The 23,297-nt window shown below is 34.9% G+C and overlaps 2 protein-coding genes across 8 annotated transcripts in view; one reads left to right on the forward strand and one right to left on the reverse strand.

Annotated features, from left to right (window-relative positions):
* The window catches only part of LOC120416243 (uncharacterized), a 77,929-nt gene that overhangs the window by 27,359 nt on the left and 27,273 nt on the right, over positions 1–23,297 (reverse strand). The window lies entirely within an intron of this gene.
* LOC120416238 (armadillo segment polarity protein) overlaps positions 1–23,297 on the forward strand; it is a 66,655-nt gene that overhangs the window by 15,169 nt on the left and 28,189 nt on the right. Inside the window, exon 1 of one of the 7 annotated variants that reach the window (XM_052706212.1) lies at positions 7,721–7,877. The exons of 5 other annotated variants lie outside the window; for them this stretch is intronic. In XM_052706212.1, coding sequence (XP_052562172.1) covers positions 7,871–7,877 — 7 coding nt within the window. In that variant the 5' untranslated portion in view covers positions 7,721–7,870. Of the gene's footprint in view, positions 1–7,720; positions 7,878–7,898; positions 8,046–23,297 lie in introns of those variants that run through there. One more of the 7 variants, XM_052706211.1, reaches the window with a different exon arrangement.

Consider the following 23,297-nt stretch of genomic DNA (forward strand, 5'->3'; position numbering starts at 1 on the left):
TGAGAATAATTTAAATCATGATTTTGTTTTAGAAACCAAAGCTGATATTGATTCAGCCTTGGAATCTTTAACTAATGCAATTTTGGATGCTAGGAATATTGCTATTCCTAAAGTCCAAGTCAAATTTGATTCTCCCATTATTGATGACGATCTTCAGCTTCTGATTCGTCTGAAAAATGTTCGCCGAAGACAGTATCAACGTTCTCGTGATCCTGCACTGAAGCGAATTCAAAAAGATTTGCAAAAGGTTATTGACCACAGATTCACTCTCCTGCGAAATGAAAAGTTCGCAAGAGATGTCGAACAAATTAAACCTTATTCCAAACCTTTTTGGAAACTTTCAAAGGTTCTTAAGAAACCTCAAAAACCCATCCCTTCTTTAAAAGATGGTGATAATATTCTATTAACTAATGGGGAAAAAGCTCAAAAACTTGCTCAGCAGTTTGAGAGTGCTCATAATTTCAACTTGAATGTTTTGAGTCCTATTGAAAATCAAATTTCAATAGAATTTCAGAATATTGTTGAACAAGAATTTTCATCAGATGAAGTTTTTAATACGGATCTGAATGAAATAAAATCTATTATCAAAAAATTTAAAAATATGAAAGCCCCTGGTGAGGATGGCATTTTTTACATTTTAATTAAAAAATTACCAGAATCAACTTTAAGTTGCTTGGTCAAAATTTTCAACAAATGTTTTGATTTGGCATATTTTCCCAGTAGTTGGAAAAATGCCAAAGTAATTCCGATTTTGAAACCGGATAAAAATCCTGCTGAAGCCTCAAGCTATCGGCCCATTAGTTTGCTTTCATCTATTAGTAAATTATTCGAAAGAATAATTCTTAATAGAATGATGACGCACATTAATGAAAATTCAATTTTCGCTGATGAGCAGTTTGGATTCCGCCTTGGGCATTCAACTACTCATCAGTTGTTGAGAGTTTCAAATTTAATTCGAAGCAACAAATCTGAGGGCTATTCTACTGGCGCTGCTCTTCTAGACATAGAAAAAGCATTTGACAGTGTTTGGCATAAAGGTTTGATTGCGAAATTGAAAAGGTTTAATTTTCCGATTTATATCGTGAAAATTATTCAAAATTATTTGACGGATCGTACTCTGCAGGTATGTTATCAGAATAGCAAATCTGATCAACTACCTGTACGTGCTGGCGTCCCTCAAGGAAGCATTTTGGGTCCAATTTTATACAATATTTTTACTTCTGACTTGCCTGATTTGCCCCCAGGATGTCAGAAATCACTTTTTGCTGATGACACAAGCATCTCCGCCAAAGGCAGAAGCCTTCGTGTCATCACAAGAAGATTACAAAAAAGCTTGGATATTTTCAATTCTTATTTGAAAGAATGGAAAATTACTCCAAATGCTGCAAAAACTCAACTTATTATTTTCCCTCACAAACCAAGGGCTGATTTTCTTAAACCAAAAAGTCATCACATTATAAAGATGAATGAGGTAAATTTAAAGTGGGAGGATCAAGTGAAATATCTTGGACTTAGTTTTGACAAAAACCTTACTTACAAGGATCACATTGAAAGTATCCAGGTTAAATGTAACAAATATATTAAATGTTTGTATCCACTTATAAACAGGAATTCTAGACTTTGTCTCAAGAATAAACTGTTAATTTATAAACAAATTTTCAGACCTGCCATGCTTTATGCTGTGCCGATCTGGACAAGCTGTTGCTTAACCAGGAAGAAAAAACTTCAGAGGATTCAGAACAAAATTCTGAAAATGATTCTGAAACTTCCTCCCTGGTTCAGCACCAGTGAACTTCATCAATTAGCCGAAGTTGACACTTTGGATGTTATGTCCAATAAGATAATTGATGCATTTCGACAAAAATCATTGCAGTCTTCAGCTGCATTGATCCGCTCTTTATATAGTTTATAAGTTAGTTTTAAGGTATCCCTTTTCCCTTTTGTACATGTAGGACCTCCTACATTTGAAATCACTGAATAGCGAAAGCTACAATATTTCATGAATAAATGAAAGTTGCTAGTATTTAAAATTGAGGTGAAAAGTCATCGTTTGTGATTGGACACTCAATAATATTTTAACTGAATGAATGTACATGGAAAAGAAATTTGAATAAATATAAATTAAAAAAAAAAAAAAAAGATCATTACAAATATTTTTAAAGTTTTTTTTTCTTCCTGAAACGGATTTTCAGAGCACCAAAAACTTCAAAAATATGAAGATAAGGAACAACGATGGAATAATATTCATCAAAAGAGTTATTTTGACACTCACTAAGAGATAAATTTGACAGATTCTCTCTGAAAGAAACAGGCTCAATTATTGGTTTCACTACTACTTTCGTAGATAAACTAAGCATTGTTTGTAAACAAAACTACATATTAATCAAAGTGTAAGTGATATCCATGAAAAAATCACTCACTAATTGAAGTTCTTTTGAAGATATTTCCATCACTTTTTTATTTGAATCCCATAAAAATTATTGACAAGACAACATTTTTTCAATGGATCAACTATGGTCCCCTTGGAACGAGCTGTCAAGTAGGACCTTTTCTGTCAAGAAAAGTTAATTTTTAAAAATAACATTAAAAATCAATAATATCACAAATTTAGAATTCATTTTAAGACCCAATTGAATAACAACCTTTTTATTTTTATCAAAATTAGGGTTTCTGACCAAAAATATGATTCCGAAAATGCTCCGAAATGATCTGGTTTTGTGTTTTAAACTGGCATCCAAAATGGCGGCTTTTGGATACTGTAAAATTTTATTTTTTAATGAATCAGGCAAACAATTGATTTGGGGGGTCGCCGAACTCCAATTTAGCTTGAAAAATAACTTTTGACCTATAAGTTATGACGGACGTTTTATTTTTTTCCAAGCCATTTTTGTTTAAATACAGTCCAGACTCGATTATCCGAATGCCTCGGAAAAAAATACTTCGGATAATCAAATCACAAAAAAAATGTTGTTGTCATATTTTTGATTGTCGAGCTTAATAATATGACCCCTAAACCACGCTAAAGTATTTTTTTTTAATCCAAAATGGCGACCAAAATGGCGGTGATGAAATATTGAAAACATGAATTTAGTAATTAACCATTCAGTTTTGACTAAAATAGGATCGCAAAATTCGAATTTAATGTTTATAAAATTATTTTAATGTTATTAAAATTATGTTAGGCCGCTGCAAATATTTTTCAAAGCTTATGTCACCCTCCCTTTCAAAGTCGGCCTGAATAATCAGGGGGCAAAACAAATATTTTTTCGAAAAACTTCAAAATTTCAATGAAGTTAAAGTTTAATCAAGTGAGAGCCAATTAAAATGCATTTTCCTGCGTTTATAATCATATTTAGCATGTTTGCACTCCTTTAAAACATTTTAAATTTTCATGAAATACCAATGTACAGTCCGTCGAAAAATTTGTTCTCGCGAAAAAAAAAACTCCGTAGATACCTCGTTATTTTGTAAACTAATATTGGAAAGCAACTGGGCGCGTGTAAAATGAATTTTAAAACACTTTTTTTTAATCTAAATGTTAAAACCTAGGCTTGTGATCACAATTTTCCCACCCCCCCCCCCCCCCCTCCCCCACATCAACTTCAAAAAATATTTGCAACGGCCTTAATGTTATACAAACCTTCGGATAATCAAGTCTGGACTGTAGAGGCACACAACAATATTCAAAAAATCATTTTTAGATGTAAAATTTAATTCTAGGTTGAAAAGAACTTATGTTAAATGTTTATAAAGTTCATCGTTTTTGAGTCATTGCCATTTTTAAGTTAAATTTTGCAAATTGTCGTTTTGTAAATAAAAAACCACTTGAAATTTGATTTGTCCACTAATTTTGATATATCCAATGTAACCGTCTCATTTTTGTATATATCCTTTAAAATCGATTCGAAAAATCAGGGGGCAAAAAAATATTTTTTCAAAAAACTAAAAAAAAATAAAGGAAAAAGAAGTCTAACCAACTGAAAACTATTAGAAATGAATTTTCCTGCGTTCAAAATCATATTTATCATGTCTGGGATCGATCAAAAATATTTTCAATTTTTGTGGAATTCCAATGTCACCGCATTTACATCGTTGTTCGGAAAAGAAATGTTGACGAACAATTCCATGTTTACGAATTCAAAAAAATAGAGTTACCGGATTAGCTTACAGGATTTCTATCCGAGTAAGCGCATTTAAAATTGAATCTACATTACGATCCTACAGTATGTAAAAAAAGTATTTACACCCCTTGGGCACTATGCACATTTTGTGATGAAACATGTAAAAAAATTAAAGTTTGACAGGAACCTAATACTACGATTTGTTGAGAAACTCATGCCAAACATTTTGCTACAAAAAGCTCATGAAAAGATGATTTCTATAAAAAGTTATATAACAAATACTATTACGAAACTAAAAAAGGTGCAAAAAAAGTTTGTACACCTTTCGAAAAATTAACATAAATAATGTTATTTGTTGACAAATCACCATAAATCCAGTCTCCCAACTTCAAATAGGCATCCTTGACTGATTAAAAAAATAATTTGGATTGAATATAAAGTTTACTAACTACTTAGTATAAATGTTTATATAACTCTGGAAATTCTATATAAAACTTATTATCCAAACTTAATTTTGCAAACTTTTAATTCAACTAAATGTCAATATATTACCATAGAATTTCTAAATAAACATTTTGAAGTGGGTATAACACCGTTTTGGGGGTATTTGTATCGATAGAATAGACTTTTCGTTGGAATTTCGTACCAACCCGGAATTACGTCGTCGGAAAATCCGCCGGCATCTGAACCGGTCCACAATGCACAAGTCAACCTATGTGGCATCGGAAAGGGCATAAAATTTCCGATCTTTTGATATCCATACATCCAGGTTTTGTATAAAACCTACGTTTTTAAATACCGTTGTTATGGTTTCGTTTGAGCAACCTGCCAAAAATGTATGGAATTTCGTAATTTTTGTTCTCGTGGATCAAACTTACTTTTTGCCCAGGTATTTAACAACGTGGGTTTTATAGAAAACCTGGATGTATGGGTATCAAAAGATCGGAAATCTTATGCCCTTTCCGATGCCACATAGGTTGACTTGTGAATCGTGGACCGGTTCGGATGCCGGCGGATTTTGCGACGACGTAATTCCGGGTTGGTACTAAATTCCAACGAAAAATCTATTCTATCGATACAAAGACCCCCAAAACAGTGTTAATCCTACTTCAAAATGTTTATTTAGCATTTCTATGGTAATATATTGACATTCAGTTGAATTGAAAGTTTGCAAAATTAAGTTTAGATAAGTTTTATATAGAATTTCCAGAGTTATATAAACTTTTATACTAAGTAGTTAGTAAACTTTATATTCAATCCAAATTATTTTTTTAATCAGTCAAGGATGCCTATTTGGAGTTGGGAGACTGGATTTATGGTGATTTGTCAACAAATAACATTATTTATGTTATGTTTTCGAAAGGTGTACAAACTTTTTTTGCACCCTTTTTTATTTTCGTAATAGTATTTGTTATATAACTTTTTATAGAAATCATCTTTTCATGAGCTTTTTGTAGCAAAATGTTTGGCATAAGTTTCTCAACAAATCGTAGTACTAGGTTCCTGTCAAACTTTAAATTTTTTACATGTTTCATCACAAAATGTGCATAGTGCCCAAAGGGTGTAAATACTTTTTTTACATACTGTAAATTAGAAATTAGAGCAAACGTAAAATTGGAACATCGATGCAAACGGCCATCACCAGTCGCTTAGAGTAGATCCTTAGACCATTCACTTTCCCAAAAACCATCCAACTTCAAGGAAAACTAATTTAAAAAATATCTTGGAGAATTTCCCCTGTCCTTTTAAAAAATTGGAACAGTAAATCCTCCCGTCTTCTAAATCCCTCTTCTTCCTCTACTCCGCTATCCATTTTTGAGAAAAGTTCGCGGATGACAGAAAAAAAATAAAATTGCGTAATTTTTTTAAATCGTTGAGTTTGAGATAAATTTTGCAATTTTGATAATACTTCAGTCATAATTTCTCACAAATTGCGTTACAGTATGGCCCATAAAAAATGCGACATGTGCATTTTTTCACAGAAAAAATGGTGCCATTTTTAAATTTATTTAACAATCTGATTTATAATGTATTATGGTGTTAGTTTAGAATGTTTTGAAGATATCGTCATGATAATTTTTTGCATTTCACCAAAACTGTGTACAGGCGGTCTACAACTATGAATGTGTTTTTGGAACAATATTTACCCTATTCTTCATATTGTTTGTTTATTGTCAGGATCAACAGGCTCCATTGTGCCCCAATGATCTCCTTAATCTAGTGTACACAAATCTAAAACTAATTAATCGATACACATAAAATTGAACCTAGCTTCTAAAATGAGTGAAAAACCTATGCTTCAGGGCCCTAATTAAATAATTTATATTTCAAAAACGAAACAGTTTAAAATATCCAACAATGTACCGAAAGCATCATTAGAAGTCCTTCTTAAATACGCCCAATCAAGAAAGTTTTTTAATTTGGTTGAAATTGGTAATTTGTGTGAAAAATTACATTTTGGTTATTATTTTGTGTGATTCTGTCAAAATAAATCAATAACTTAAAACCGTTGTCGATGGCTCAAAAGCGTGCCCAGCGGCTCTATATTGTTAAAAGTCACATCAGAGCATCTGTTAGTATCAATTACCATCATTAGTAGCATTTGTTTTTTTCGTTGAAACATTGCAGGCTCCAAAAAATACCAAAAATTGATGCATTTTCAGAATCGGGATATTTTTGAAAAGTTCACTATTTTACTATAACTGGTAAATAGAAAGCGTAAAATTCGGTGGAACTAACTCTTACAACTCTCAAAAACAGTAACCTTGAAGGCTGTATACTTTTTAGTCCATAAAAATACCATAATAGGCTATCCAGATCGACCAACATGAAAAAAGTATGTTTTTCTTTATATGGCCTGGGCGTAGAGCAAATTGGAAAATTATAAATTTCAATGAGCTGTAACTTATTTTATGCTAAGGGAATGGTTTTAAAGGCATTGATTGTTTGTTTTGAACCTATTTAACATGTACACATGCTACATACATCATAAATAGTAAAAATAGTCCCGATTTACACCTATTAACAATGTCGCATTTTTTTATGGGCCATACTGTACACCTCCAGTCAGCCAGTCACGCGAGCAAAAACCCAGTCAACTGGAAGCACTGCGCCGTGCATCGTTATCCCCGTTTTCCCCCCAAATATCCTCCCCCTGGTGGGAGTGGGGGACTCCCAGAAACCCCCCGCAAGATTCGCGCCTTTCTGTAACAGTATGCCTCTGTGACGGTGTATGTGTGTGACTGGAAAAACCCGGATTTTTCTCCTGCGCGCCACCGCGTACTCTTTTTTTGTTGTTGTTCCCTCGGCTTCCGTGGATGGTGGTTTTTGCTTTTCGACGAAGGAAGAAAAAAAAAAGTCGTCGTCCTTCTCTGGAGGGGGTGTGGAAAACGCTTCTGGTACCCTCGGGGAGAGAGACATGAACCAGTGGCAGTTGTGCGAGGGAGATGTCCTGATAGAGAGCAGGACCAGGCGCCGTCGTCGTCGTCGTCGTTGATGGTGGTGGCCGTATAAATTAAATCAGCGCTGGGGAAAAATTGTTTATTGAACTTTTATCGCTCGATAAGCGCGCAGGATCTCGGCTCTCGGCTTGGTTGGTGGAAAAATTGTTGTTGTTGTTATTATTGCTGAAGTGAAGAAAATTTGATTGGAAAATTTTCGTGAAAAGTTGCGACGGGAAAACAAAAAGTGTTGTGAAGAATTACAGAAAGTTTTACTCAAAACAAAAAAGAAAAAAAAAACGCAAAAAAATGTTGAGTAAGTGAAACCAACTATCGTGAATAGAGTATCGAAATAAGTCTCTCAAACTCGAATTGGATTACCCTCTGAGCGCAAAAATAAAGGATTACGGTCGGTTGAGCGTGTTGGTGGTGTGCCATGGACAGGACCCGAACGAAATGGAGTTTTTACAGTACCTAGGTGAAAGTAAGAAAATGGGTTTGTTTTAGTTGCATCTGAGTTGAAGAAACCAAAAAAAAAAAAAACGTTGAAAAGTTGTGACATTTGGAGAGAAAAACTTTTAGCAACAGATTAATTTGTGCGGATAGAATTCATTAGCCAGAACAATTATGAAGAACTGCGAACTGTTATGCTTCAAAAGCAAATGTGAATTATAGTGAATTGTGTTTCATTGATGACAATTTTGTTTTTCCGTTTTTCCTATACAGTGTGATTGAATGGTATTTTGTAGTTTATAATAGAATAGAGTTTTCAAAAATACATTTACTGTTTATCAAAATAGTTTTTTTTTAATTTCTGTCATTGAATTCGTCAGAAACTTGAACTTTTTTTTTCTATCAGCTTCTTTTTGGTTATGGAATTGAGTCCCAAAAATATATTAATTTATCCTGTGAAACTTATGCGATACGAATCACCCTTTTGTGGTACAGGTTGTTGTGCTTCCGAAGTATCGTTATTTAAGTTTTAAACAGTTAATCCCAGTTTTAAATACTGATTTCGGATTGCAAATTTTACTCAAGTCATGACATGAAACAAAAACCATTATTTTTAAAATTAGCTTTTGTCTTTCATATGCACGGAGAAAAATCGTGAACAAGCGTTCACGAAATTGAGAACCACAAACAAAGAGATCAAATTTCATGGTACGTGAACGCTTGTTCACGATTTTGTGTACTGATTTTTCTCCGTGTAGAAAATTATTTTAAATTAAACTTTGTACATTTTACTGACTTTTAAACGTGGTTAACTAAAATTACTGGTTTAGGTACACAGCAAAAATATTGGTTAAAGCGCGAGCAAAACATGCTGTACATCGTCTTTGTGAGAAGATTCATTTAAGGGAGCGTTCTTTAATTACGTAAAGCAAAAAAAAAAATGTTTGACCCCTCTCCCCTCGTAACAAAACTTTCATAGAAATTTTTAAAATTTTGTATAGAGCGTAACACGGTCTTCAACACCCACCCCCTCCCTCTCTACTGCATTAAGTAATAAAAGAACCCTCCCTAATATTATACATTAAATCTACAGATTAAAAAAAAACCCATACTGATGGGTTACATTTTTCTGGCTGTAATATTACATGACATCTCATAAAGTGAAGCTATTTTTTTTGCTGATCCCGTTGTAGAATTTCTTACTTTTCCCGTCATTCTCGAATGACGAAATGGCCAACTTTTCATCAAAAAAATAACAGTACTAAAAAGTACTTTTCAGCATTCATTTGAAATTCAACTTTTCAGCACTTGCATCGAAAAGTAATACTTTCGATACTGTTTTGGAATTTGACACTTATCTTGACGGAGAATTACATTCAAGCCGGGAAACAATAGTTTCATTGAAAACCCCCAAATTTAAAGGGTGTTTTCCGGAATTGCAAAAAAAAAAAAATAAGAATAAAATCGTGTTCAACTCGTTGCAAAACTTGATTTTTTCAGCATTTGTCGTATTTGGGTAATTCTCCGTCAACTCACAAGAAATCGGAAAAGTTTGCTCCGACCCCTTTTCGATTTGCGTAAAACTTTGTTTCTAAGGTGTTATTTTTGTCCCTGATCACGATATCGAGCTCCATTTTTCGATATCTCGTTACGGAGGGGCAGCATGATCCCTTCCATTTTAGAACAGTTGAAAAAAGATGTGTTTTTCAATAATTTGCAGCCTGAAATGGTGATGGTTCGAAAATTTTGTGTAAAAGGGACTTCAGAATTCCGAAAAAAAACGTATATTTCATCGAAAAAAAAACAAAAATATTTTTGAAAAATCTGCCATTATCGTTATTTAACTGTTAATTTTTTTAGAACGTGTCATATAATTTTCGCATCTTCACCCAGAAGGGTAATTTTTTCGTTTAGAACTAAAATTTTCATTTTAAAATTCCGTCTTTTTTTGTAACATTGCAGAGGTATTTTTAAGAGTGTAACAATGTTCTACAAAGTTAAAGAGCAAACAATGACAAAAATGTTGATAACTCGGATTAGTTTTCAAAAAGCCGTAAGAGCCATTGGTAAACAAAGTCCTTTTTGCATCGGTATTCGACCTACTTACGAAAAACCAATATCAAAAATGCTCAAGATTGTTCATCTACACGTCCTTCAAGTGCCCCATACTTGAAATAAATGAAATGTTGTTTCATTTTCGAGAAAAACGAAAATTAGTGTCAGAGGTCACAGTGGCTCTTACGGCTTTTTAAAAACTCACCCGAGATAAAATCTTTTTTTTTTGCAATTTGTTGCATAATAGTAGTAAAACACTTCAATTTGGAAGTTATCGCAATTTTATTGAGAAAAAAAATGTCATTTTGTATCATTTTTGTAATTTTCCCGCTTCTGCGCGCGGTGCTTCTAAAAACTCAGTTTTTTAACCATTGTTTCTCTCAATCCTTTTGAACTCCTCTCATTTAAAAAAATAATGTCCAGAGTTTTTTTTTTTTGAAAAGGACCTATAAGCTATTGTCTTTCATATGTATATAGGTTCTATCAAAAAAACTCTGGATGTTCAGACATAGGCTCTTTTGGTCGAGACACCGTCAAAACGGCAGTTTAAAGATTCATACGACTTTTCCAAATAATGTTAGCCTAGATTTTTGGAGCTGCAAACAATTTTTACCTTAAAGTCCAATGAATCACCATTCAAATGCATTTCGAAATCGAAAATTGGTTACTCCGTAAGGTTTTGCTGAGTTTCACCAAAGTGAAACAGATTTTCCCAAAATAAATATTGACTTATGCAAAAATTGCATGCAGGTTAGGGTGCCCAGAAAAATTGACCCCCTGCTCCACAAGCAGAAAACGGTTTTTGGGTTATTTTAAGCATTAGTGCAAATTTTTAGCAAATTGGTTGGGATTAACCCATTGATACCCGAGCCTAAAGTTGGTGAAAAAATGTTTTTCATACAAAAATGACTTTTTTAATCGCTAATTACTTTTCAGGGTCAGATTTTACAGCTTTGGTATGTTCTACAAAGTTGTAGATCATTAAATTTCCAATGAGAATCTTACGTCACTTTTGGGTATATTTTGATGGAAGAAGCGCACTTTTTTCGATTTTTCCCATACAAACTTCACCTGATTAATAAAAAAATCTAAATCTACATAGTTGAAGATCATGGAAGGGGGGAATGTTGACAGAATTTGTGTCAGAAAAAAATGTATACTTGTAAAATGTGCAAGTTTACATCGTGTTTTGTGTAACTTGTCTTATTCCACATAAATTGAGGTAAAATTACATCGCATAAGAGGTAGCATTTGTTTTAATGAAATTGTAACCATTCGACGAAAAGTTTAATTCTGTTTTGAACTCGTTATCGTATCGTTATTTTGCTAATGTGGTGATGCCAAACCCGTTTCCTTCGGATTCTTTTTTTTTTTTAAATTTTATATTTATTCAAATTTCTTTTCCATGTACATTCATTCAGTTAAAATATTATTGAGTGTCCAATCACAAACGATGACTTTTCACCTCAATTTTAAATACTAGCAACTTTCATTTATTCATGAAATATTGTAGCTTTCGCTATTCAGTGATTTCAAATGTGGAGGTCCTACATGTACAAAAGGGAAAAGGGATACCTTAAAACTAACTTATACCTTCGGATTCTTTAATTCTGGCTTTTCTAAATGAAACTTAAACTGCTAGACTTGCTAATGAAATTTAATTATAACAATTTCTACAATGCTCGCTCACTCAGCCCCAGTGTAAATCAAATTTCGCCATTAAAGCTACGCGTAATTTCCGCCTCCAAAGTGAACTCGTTAGCCCTGAATCCGACATTTTATCGATCGCAACATCCCGCCCTCCCCAGCCCAGCCGCTCACAGACCAGACTCCGGCAAGTCGTCGTCCTGTCATCACGAAATCATCCCCCGAAAACAACCTCCCCAACTTTAAACTGAACGCGCGCACGGCGCGACCCTCAATGAGATTCCTTTGATCTTTTTCCACTCTATCGTCGGTGGTGCGCATCGAACCCAGCCCCCGGGTTTTTGCCGGGGAGAGAATCGACGTCGGTCCAACTTTTCATGAAAAACCATGTTTTGCAATTTTACAGCCACCTTCACCATCGTCAGATCCAGAGTTTATAGAACTTTTTAGGAAATTGTTTGGTTTGGGGAGGATTTTCATTTCATTTCGATATTTTCATTAATTCTGACACTGACAGGAAGGAGGATGGTCTTTGGTCTGTCAAAACAAAATTTAGTAAGTTTTTCCTTTTAAGAAGATAACTTCACTGTATTTTATTAACTGAAGCCAAATAGAAATAATTAAAAAATAACTTAATTACTTTTTTTAACATTTGCATACGGACCCCTCAAGCCAAAGGATAAAAGTTGCAGACATGCAAAACGAACAAGCAAGCCATGCGACTCGCAGGATCCAACATCAAGCAGGTTGCCATTGGAAACCACTTGTTCCGGACATTTTGGAATGTGAAATGAGCAGCGCGTCATTTTTCCGTGAACCAACAACATCTCTCTTCCCCTTTTGAAGAGGAACCTTTAGCATATTTGATCCATGGAGAACGAGAGGGTCGTGATAACAGGGCAAATTTTGTTAGCTCTGTCTTTGTTTTGACTCCAAGGTGAGCGTGATCAGACGAAGAAAAAAAAATGATTTTCTTTTGACCTTCTATTTCCGGCGGGAAATTGACGAGCGGAAATTTTCTTAAGAAATGGGCGCTCTTTTGAATTTGGAAAATAGAATAAGGGGAGCCTCGTCAGTTAGCTGGTGCGAATAATGATGATTTGGTTTGTGAAAAATTTACACAGCAAATAAAGTAGTAATCCAGCTGCGTGTAAAAGGCCTGGGTGTAAAATAAATTTTACATTATTTTATGAAATTCTGTGTAATATTACACCCTGAATATGTATCCCATCAGTAAGGGAAACCTACTTGACCGAAATGTCAAGCTCACGTATACGTTTATCATTTCCATTATTGATCGGTCTGATGGCCGAGCGGGCTAAGGCGCCAGTCCTGACTGTTGGTGCTGGGTTTGAGTCTCGTCAGTTGCAACTTTTTTTTGTTTTTACAAAAAATTTACATGCAGCGTGTAATATTAAGTGTCTTTTTTATATGTCAGTCAACATACTTCGCCGGGCTGTGACAGCTCGAGCGTGATCAGTGTTTGCATCAGAACACTGTGACGAGAAGTTCATCATTTTTGGGTTAAACTTTTTTTAACTGAGCCCAGAATGCTTTATACCTTAAAGAAAATTCTCGTCGATTGATACTTTACTAAGATATTAAGTACTTAAACATCAAATAATGTTTTCGTAAATTTTCATAACAAAAAACTATCCTCCAGTGATACAGAAGTCTCGCGAGCTTAAAATCTCAGTAATTTTCGCATCCAATTAGCAAAATCAACCACCATCAAACCAATTTTTCAAACGAATCAAACACCCACAAAAAAGGAGCATCCCGGAAGACGGAACAAGGAAATATGACTGCAATTTGCAATCATCCACCAGAGTCCGGACAAACGGACTGTACCACCACAGCAAGCGAGGCATGTCCTTTGGCATATTAAAAAATAGAAGAAAAATAAAGCAAAAAAAAAATCTCAGCTTCAAAAGGACAAAACCTCGCATGGCCTACTCCGCGCGACTACCTCAACCCTCGTCAAGAACGCAATCCTCAAAGAAATCTTCTTATCCCTAATAGCATTCATCAGTTTTTAAAGTACTTTCGTACACTTTGACGCACACACACACACATACAGATGGTTGCACTTGTATGTGTGTGTGTGTGCATCAGACGCCGCCGTCGCCGTGTCCCCTCAGGCCGTTGTCCGCCGCTCTCTCTCGTTGAAGCCTTCGTCATCAACGTGATTAGGATTCCCTTTGATCTTTTTTGCCGGTGCTGGCCTACTATGATGCTCTGGGTACGAGCATCCCGCCGCCGCCACTTTGCCTCCTTTTTGTGTCCCATGTCGCAGCACTCATAATGGAAATTACATACCCATGACCGAGAATTTGTTGTGAGGAGGAGGTAGAAGTTAGGGCGCAGACACACACACACGTGGAAGGTTGTCGTAGATTTCAAGAGACTTTGGTGGAACTGTACCAGCGGCAGGTCGGATTCATTGTTTTGACGAGAAAGTTGGAACGACGGAACAACCTTCGGAACCAGGAAGTGTTTCCAACGGCTTCTGATGTTGGAAGGAATTATTCATAGAGCTGACTCTACACCTTCTGGCGAGGCTTTATAGCTCAGTATCATCTTAGTGGTATTGTCAATGCATTAGTTAGAAGGAGAGTGGAAGGTTTTCCCCTCCCCATATAAGATGCAAACAAGTGTCTAATTAAATGGTGACATGTGCTTATTTGTATACACATCAATGATGGAACCCCCTTCCAAGTCGAGCACGGACTTCAAAGAACCATGTTGTCACCAGCTCTCGAATTGAAAAGGTATAGTTTTGCCAGTTGCTACGAAGATTTTTTTTCAATGAATATTTCGTAATTTATGCCTTTAAAATCTCTCAAAATGGTGGTCAAATAGACCTATAACTCTCGTCAACAACTTGGGTCGGCGAAATGTCAAAAGACATAAGGTCGAATGCCAAAAGGTCGAAAGTGGACGAAAGGTCGAATGGACAAAACGTCAAAAGACAAAAGGTCGAATGTGAAAAAAATAAACAAAAAATTATACTTCTAAATTCTAAAATTCTAAACAATTCTTGAAAAAGATATTTTCTTACAAACAAATCTGATTTTTTTCTGTGAGTTTATCCTTGGTTTATCCATCCATTTAGTAATGATCTTTTTTTAAAAAAAATAAACAGAATAACTTCCAAACCATTTTTTGAGAAGATTTCCATTCTTTCAAACATGAGCAGTTCTTCCAAAAAAAAAGTTCGACTTCTAAAATATGTTTTAAGTTTTTATTTTATTTTTAAAAACAACCTTTTCTTATTTGTCGTAATATTTTTGAGAGTTTTTCCATTCCGGGGTTCCCGGGAAATTTTTGAAACAGTCATACAGTTTTTATTACATTTCTGGAGTTTTTTTTTTAAAGGTCCAATAAACCAAGTTTCCAGTTATTGCTTTTTGGGTGTTTTTGAAACCGCCTCAAGTCAGGGGTATTAAAAAACACCCAAAAAGCAAAAATTAAAAATTTGGTTTATTGGACCTTTTCAAAAAAAAAAAACTCCAGATTTGTTATATTTTTAAAGCCTAAAATTATAGAATAAGCTCAATACTATTGATTGATCTACAAATCAGTCTAAATAAGGATAGCAGTGTTTAGATAGCTTAAAAGATTTTTTTTTGTTCTTTGTTGTGCTCTGGATTTTAAATGCACCACAATCTCTAATCTAATGTGATTCAATTCAATTCATTTCAATTCACAATCTGTTTTGTAATTAAACCAAATAGAGATTTGAAGGTCCTTTCAGCTATGACATGACTCGAAAAGCTTCAAAAAATTTGAACGTCTTAAAAAAACGACAACAAATAAAATGATACCAGTCAATGTAAACGTTTAAATAAGTTTATACTTTCATGTTTCATAATAAAAAATATTATACAAATTACCTTTAAGTCACTACCTCCATCTGGTGAAAACCGGGCCTACATTCCGAGATTTGGAGCAATATATTTGGAAATCGGTATACTAATTATTTTGTTCTGTTCCTGTTTTAACAAAAATCTTATTTTGAAAAATTAAAAAATCATAAAAAATAATTGGGTTAAACGGCTGTCTTAATTCGATAAATTTGTTTTGATTTGCCATAGATGCCGGTGTTTTTAATAAATTTATCATACGTATATATAATACCCTAGAACTGTGATCTTATCAAAAATATATAAAATTTTAAAGAAAATATTTAAAGTTTTAGGCATTTTGCGGAGCTATAAACTAAAATTTTAGCAAAAATAATGCTGTGCTAAGTATTCAACTGTTCATCTATTTCCACAACCAAATTTGAATTTCCAGACATTTTTTTATAAAGTGATTTTTTTCAATTTCCAGAATTCCTGGGACAAAAAATAAAAAATCCCGGGATTCGCGAATTTGCGGTTTTGGAAAAAATCCCGGAAATTTTGTCGAAACCCCGAGTATGAGATTTTTTTTAGGTAAAAAAATTATGTATTTTGCCCCGTTCTACCATACAAATTGAAATCTATCTCTGGAGTTTTTTTTTAAAAGGCCCAATAAACCAAATTTTCAGTTTTTGCTTTTTAGGTGTTTTTTTAATACCCCTGACTCAAGGCGGTTCTAAAAACACCCAAAAAGCAAAAACTGGAAATTTGGTTTATTGGACCTTTTCAAAAAAAAAAAACTCCAGATTTATTCTATTTTGAATTGTCTTTGAGAACATTACTTCAACATGAATCTAAGAGTAAATTACTAAAAACCATCAAGAAAAATAAAGCATTGCTTAACATTTAAAAATTAAATCAAGACTAACTTGAAAAAAAATGTTTTTTTCCCAATTTTTGCGACATTTTTATAAAAAGGATTCAAGCCTTAAAAATATTTCTCCAAGTAAACAACAAATACTCCAAACAACCCTCCCCATAAATCGATTAACCCCGTCGCCTGCCTGGATTTACCCCTTTTTATCTACCTACTTCCCCAAACATGGCCCCAAGCCCATCGTTCCCCAAACTCCACCAGGGAGGCGAACCTTCAAAATGGCGCCGCGCCGAAGCGACGCAATCTCGCTCGCTCGCTCGCCGTCGTCAGGTGAGAACCATTCTCTGACATTTAAAACTTTCTCCACCCACAAAATTTCCCCATTCAACCGAAATCGGCAGCGGGAGAGAAGGAAAATGGTAAATATTTGCTTTCGTGCAGTCGACGAGTGTCGCTCCCCTTGATTTCGATGCGGGGGAAAACAACTTCAAAGAAAAACTTTTTTTTCGCTTTTCTCAAAGCGATTTTCGGTATTAGCGAGGAAAAATAAGATGCTTTCGGGGAAGGAGACGAATTTTTAATCTTCGCAACGAGATCATCATCAGCGATTTCCCGCAGGGGGCGAAACACTCCCAAAAAAAAATGCTCCGACGAAAAAGGGCGAATCTTCAAGAAAGTCGTCGTCGTCTCAAGTGGCAAAACAAACTTGCTTCTAGAGCTGGCCACAAATTGGCTCTAATCAGGCGAAACGAAGCGGCCACTCATGGTGGACCCGCCGCCGGACAGAGTGGACACTCCGGATGGTCACTCTGGGTTTTTAGCTCTTTTCCAGAGGGTCCATCTTTGTTTACTTTGTCGCTCTCGGAAAAGGACACTGGACAAAGCGTTGTTTGCATTTTGATTATGGTCCCTTTTCCACACTGGCTTTGAAATGCAACTTCAAACGCGGAGGATTGGGACTGGGAACACTGTTCCGGATGTCCGGTTTGTGGCGAGGGTGGTTTTGCGCAAAGGAAGCTTATTATTTAGTCAGTATATTGACGGTACATTGCATAAATTGCTATATGAAATTGAATATTTTATGAGATTAGTCGTGACGAACACAGTCTTTTAGGTTAGTTTTCTAAAATTTAAAAACAATTATTTCCTGTTAACACTGTAAAGTCTTTTCTAGAATGGCAAATCACAGAATGTTGCCCCTGTTAACTTTGTTACTTCGAAGGGATCGCAGCAATCGATGGTCAATACTCAACTGACATCTGGATCAACTTGATGATTGTTTTCGCAAAGTTGCGTAAGTTTGATTGTAGATGAGGCTTAAGCAGTTTTTAACATTTCCCTAGTAACAGTTTAAAAGGGAACTGTCACTTGAGCAAAAGGGAAATACTGCTTGTTTACAATCGCAGATTCGCCCTATTGAACTGTAACTACGGATTTTTAAGATCTCATGTATTCTTCATATCTGGTGTACTGATATCTGTGTTAAAAATAATTCAGTATATTTAAAACTACGGGAATTTTTTACATCAAAGAAGAAAATATTATTTTAATATATGTACAGCCAAAGTTGACATGATGAAAACCATTGTCAAAGTTACAAGAAACAAGTCAAACCATCAAACCAGATATTTCTAAATATTTCAAAATTTCTCTTTCCAATTGTTTTTACCAAATCTAGATTGGTTAAAAAATAGATTTTTGTCGAATTATATTTTGATCGAAGCTTCTCTGAGGACTGGATATTGAAAAAGACTATATATTTAAAAAAATTCAACCCTTATTAACTTTAAAAAATATAAAAATATTTCGTTGTTGTGCATTTTTTGCCTGTGTACACAGTAAAAAAATCATGGTAATTATTAAATCTGGAAAGGGGTTCATCTTTTATGCCAGAAAAAAATGTGTAATTTTACCTCTGAAAATGTGTAATTTAACCACTTTATTGGTGTAATGTCACTTTTTCAGTCTGAGTTGATGTAAAATTACAACATAAAAAAGGTAATATTCAACCTTCCAAAATTACACCTTCCAAATTTACACAATTTTTTACTGTGATATTTGATACATGACTGAAATAGTGGCATTACACAGGAATGTGGTAAATTTACACAATTTAATTGTTAAAATTACAATAGAGTCCTAAAGCTCTATGCAAATTTTTATGTACAACCATTTTTGATCACTTTTTTTCATTTTAATGCAAAAAATAAATTCACAAGACAACAATTTTTTCGATGGGTCAACTATGGTCCCCTTGGAAAGACCTGTCAAGTAGGACCTTTGCTGTCAAGGAGGGCCACGAAGTTTTTTTTATTGATTTAAACATCAATTTAAACCCTTTGCGGTCGTTCAAAGGGTCAGATACTCAGAAAAATAAGCGGTATCGCTGTGATCAATAATATCACACATTAAGGCTTAATTTTAGAACCCAATTGCAATGGGGCATTTTCGCAACTATTTTTTTTTCAAATACGAAGACTTAGTTTGATCATCTGACAATTTTATCACGACATCCACACAACAAAGGTCGTTCATAATTGGTTTCCTCGAAGCTTCTAGATACAAAAATACTATGGTCAAAATAACTCAAAAAGTCATTTCACTCGTTTTGAATCAACTTTCAAACAATTGTTAATCCTCAAGAAGCATTGTTTAGAACACTTAAATTTTAAATAGTATGTTCGATTTGTTTTGTGAGACTTCACAAAAGTATTCAAAAATAAAATGTATTTTTCACCCACTTTTGGCTTGTTTTGACTAAAGGAGGTATTAGACTATGACAAACAAACAAACAAACAAACAAACTCGCAAACAAGGCAAAATGTATGCAGGCTGTCCTGTCAGCAAACAAATGCAGCCAAGAAAGCAGGCAAACTGTCAAAAAGTTCAAGTTTATTTGTTAGTTTGCCATAGTCTAATAGCTCCTTAACATCCAAACATAGTACTTTAGAGTACATTCAAGCTTCACCGAGACACATTGCTCTAAGTAAAGCCAGACCAGGCCTACTGCGTTGCATTAACCGCAGAGGGGATTCTGTGAACGGAACACAGTTCACGGAATCTACAGATAAGGAAGGATGCGTGGACATACCGTTCCAAACGCTCCGTTTTTAATGGAATGAATAGAAACAACATTAATGTTTTTAAAAATGCTTTTAATCAATGAAGAAAAACATAAAAAGAGATAGATAAATACTCTAAGAACAAAACTTGTTTAAAAAGACCTCCCGAACTGGGAAAAAGAACATAATCTTAATAACATTGCAAAGCATCTAATCGATACTCCCTGGAGTAAAATCAACCGATTTCAATATCAAATTTGATTCCAAACTCTCCTCTTTCAAGTGGCGTCGCTGGCATAATCCTTTTACCCGGCCTTCTCTCGTCTTCAGTCCGAGTCCTGTCGCCCGGAGAATCCTTTCAACCTGCCGCCGCAACAACATTTTCGCATTCATTCATTCATTATGAAATAGAAGAGACGGGTTTTCCCCCGGTCCATAATAGAGAGAACAGTAGAGTGGAAAACCCATTCACACACCCAACCAACCAGTAACTTCAAAGGAAAACGTGTGTATTTCGTAATTACAGGGCCCTGGTGACGACGATTCGGATTCTCTTTGAGGGTTTTTTGTTATACTGAAAAGTGTTGTGTAGAAAAGGGGCAAGTTTCTTACCCAAACCCAACCCTCTCTTGAAAATAAAGGAGTGAAATTAATTTAAAATCTTTTTTCACTTGCTTTCGCAACAAAAAAAAACTTCACCGTGAATAATTTCTCAAGCTGTTAATAATTAAGGATCCGGCAAAGTGAAAGACTACTAATTACCGCAAGGTTGTAACCGTTTGCTCGCAAACTACACACGTTGAGCAGTTTTTTTTGCGCTGTTGATCAAACTAACCCCGTGTAGAGAATTTAATAATTGAGTATAAAAGACCACCAAAGTGAGAGAGAGAGAAAGGGGTTAAAATGAAGCAATTCGACACCTCATTTTCACGGATACTTAACCGTTTAGAGGGGGGAGGTTGGCACGCAACATCACACTCAACAAGGTGAATCGAGAGAAAAAAAATACTTCACAGTAAAAAAAACGAAAATATTACATCTTGAGAAAAAAAAATTAAAAATATTGTAAACTTACATATTTTTGTGTATAATTTTACCCGTTTCCACGTAAATTATGGTAAAATTACATGAAAAATAGGTAAAACAGCATCAATATTTTTTTTTCAATTGTGTAGCTGGAAAAATCAAGAGAAAAACACAATCCAACCACTCGGGCGTGGAAAATGAACATTGGATTGATTTCTCCCTCGTTGAAGTCGTGCAAGTCCTGTCAAGTTCTTCGTTTTGTGCGCCCCAGCGGGTATCCTTCAAAAGTACACACACAAATTCCCAGCCAAAAAAAAAAGGGGAAATGATGCATATTGTGTGTTGTGCGTTCTCTGCACGCAGAATTCTTTGATCTTTCAACCCTTCGGGTTTAGGGTTTTGAGTGGGTTTCCCTTCTCCTTTATTGCTCGAAATATGGAAAGGAATTTCTCGCCGGTATGATCCGGAGAAATGTTGGTAGTCAAGGGTTGTTGCTTTTTGAGTGACTTATCACACGAAAGGATTCTTGGAAGTTGAGTTATGAAGGATAAAATAGACATTTTTTTAGTATTTTCATGTAAAGTAGCCAAGATTTCTTCTTACAGATATTGGTAGCGCTACCATTTGCAGTTACCAACCGGTTTATGTTATTGATTACATTTGCTACCATCTAAATAATATTTGTTTTTTTTTTGCAAATTTACAGTATCTGGTTACCAATATTATTTAAGAGAAAATTTGGTAACCAAATCTTGGAATGGTTACCAATGGTTTTCCCTTTTACAGACAATATTGTTGGTATTAGGTGTGCAACTTTTTACCCGGTTATTTGACACTAATAATTTGCTAACCGAAGTTGAGGGTTGAAAATTTGGTAGCAGTTACCCACTAGATTTTGGTAGCACTACCTTCAGTTACTATCTGATTTAGTTTGGATTTTTAATTCATGCTGTAATGGATTTGAAGATGTAAAATCTTCCGATACCAATCTCATTGAAGTCACAATTTGGTAGCAAACTATTGAAGTGGTTACCAACACATGCCTTTGGTTATTAGAAAAAAAATATTGGTAACAGTATTTCAACACCATAATTAAATTTAAAGTTTTAAATGGCACCTCAGCTTAAACATTTCGGCAGTCGAAAATTCAGGTTAAAATTTTGGTCGCAGTTACCCAAATCAAGATTTTGGTAGCATCAGAATTCTAAGGTGTTGCTTTCTACTATTAATTGAGTTGAATTTGACAGGTGGTTTTTGACGAATTGTTTCTGGCAAATTCTTGATTTGGTAGCAAATTGGTAGCAAAGTTTTTAACCATTTGATCGTTTGTTAATCGTTTCAATTGATTTTTAGTTAAATGTTTTAGTAGCCAAGTTTTGGAATTACAATTTTGGTAGCAGTTACTCCGATAAAAATTTTGGTAGCGCTAGTATCCTATGGTGTAGCCATCTGCTATTAATTGAGTTGAATTTGACAGGTGAATTTTGACGAATTGTTTTTGGAAATTCTTGGTTACCAACATAATTTTAAATTTTAAATTTGGTAGCAAATTGGTAGCAAAAGTTTTTTTAACCATTGGATCGTTTGTCAATCGTTTCAAATTATTTTTAGTTAAATGTTTTGGTAGCCAAGTATTGGGGTTATAATTTTGGAAGCAGCGATTTCTGAGCTGCTATCCTTTTCTGTATCTTTTCACAAAGATTTATTCCAAAAATCATCAGATTTCTCTCATTTCCCGCAACAGCTCGCCATTACCAATCCGTGCTCTCGACGATGAAGTGATATAATTATCCTTATTACAGTAACAATCAATTTCCGCCCTCATTTCGGGATTCATTATGACAGCATCCTGCCGTGTCTGAGATGTCCCCGGACCTGTTGGACCAAAAACGTCTCAAGAAGACGCGAAAAGCCAAACATTATAACGAGAATTAGCTCACCCTCCCCGCTCCCTTCATCTTGAGACGTTTCTCCGAAAAGAAGTCAAGAGTGCTTCTCCTTATTCTTTCGAGGACAATGGCCACCAGTCGGGCCAGGAGGTTGATATTTTATTTATTTATCAATGATTAAACGCTCGGAAAGAAGAGTGTCTTCTTGTCGAGGAACAACAGGAAATAATTCAATAACAGAAAGATTTTCTCCTCGAGAATAAAAGGGGAGACGACGACTGTCTTCCCAAGGGGATTTCCCACGGCGGATTTGGTCAACCTGGCAAACAACGGTAATCCGCCCAAACTCCTTGAAATGTTTCCAAAAAGGAAGAAAAGATTTATCTTCTTATCCTCTGCTCGACTTGGAAGGCTTGTTTGTCGTCCTTTGAAATTTTCCAACTCCTTACAAATGTGTGGAAATCGAGGGGGGTGACATCTTCATACCGTATTGTACGAGTGCATCGATGGGGAATGATTGTTTTCCTCATTTTTCGCCTCATGAAATTCAATAGGTGCCGCCGACTCCACGCGCCACAAAAGAAGAAGGATATTGAAATGAGTGGATGATCTGGCTGAGACGAGTCTCGATTGCATTTTATTTGCAAATGTTTATGGCTTGTTTTACCTGCAGGCTTGTTGAGTTTTACGCTTGAATATTCAAATTTGAAAATGGTTTACATTTGTCAAAGTTGGGTAGAGTACGTTGTCTGAGTGAAAATTTTAGTCGTGCCAAAGTTGGAGTGAAATTCAGGGCTCGAATAGGTTATACAATTGAAATAAAATAAGTTAGTCATATTTAGAGTCCAAGTGGAATTTAGAGACCACGTAAATTTTAGAGTC

This window comes from Culex pipiens, chromosome 1, assembly GCF_016801865.2.
Source record: "Culex pipiens pallens isolate TS chromosome 1, TS_CPP_V2, whole genome shotgun sequence".
Classification (NCBI taxonomy): domain Eukaryota; kingdom Metazoa; phylum Arthropoda; class Insecta; order Diptera; family Culicidae; genus Culex; species Culex pipiens.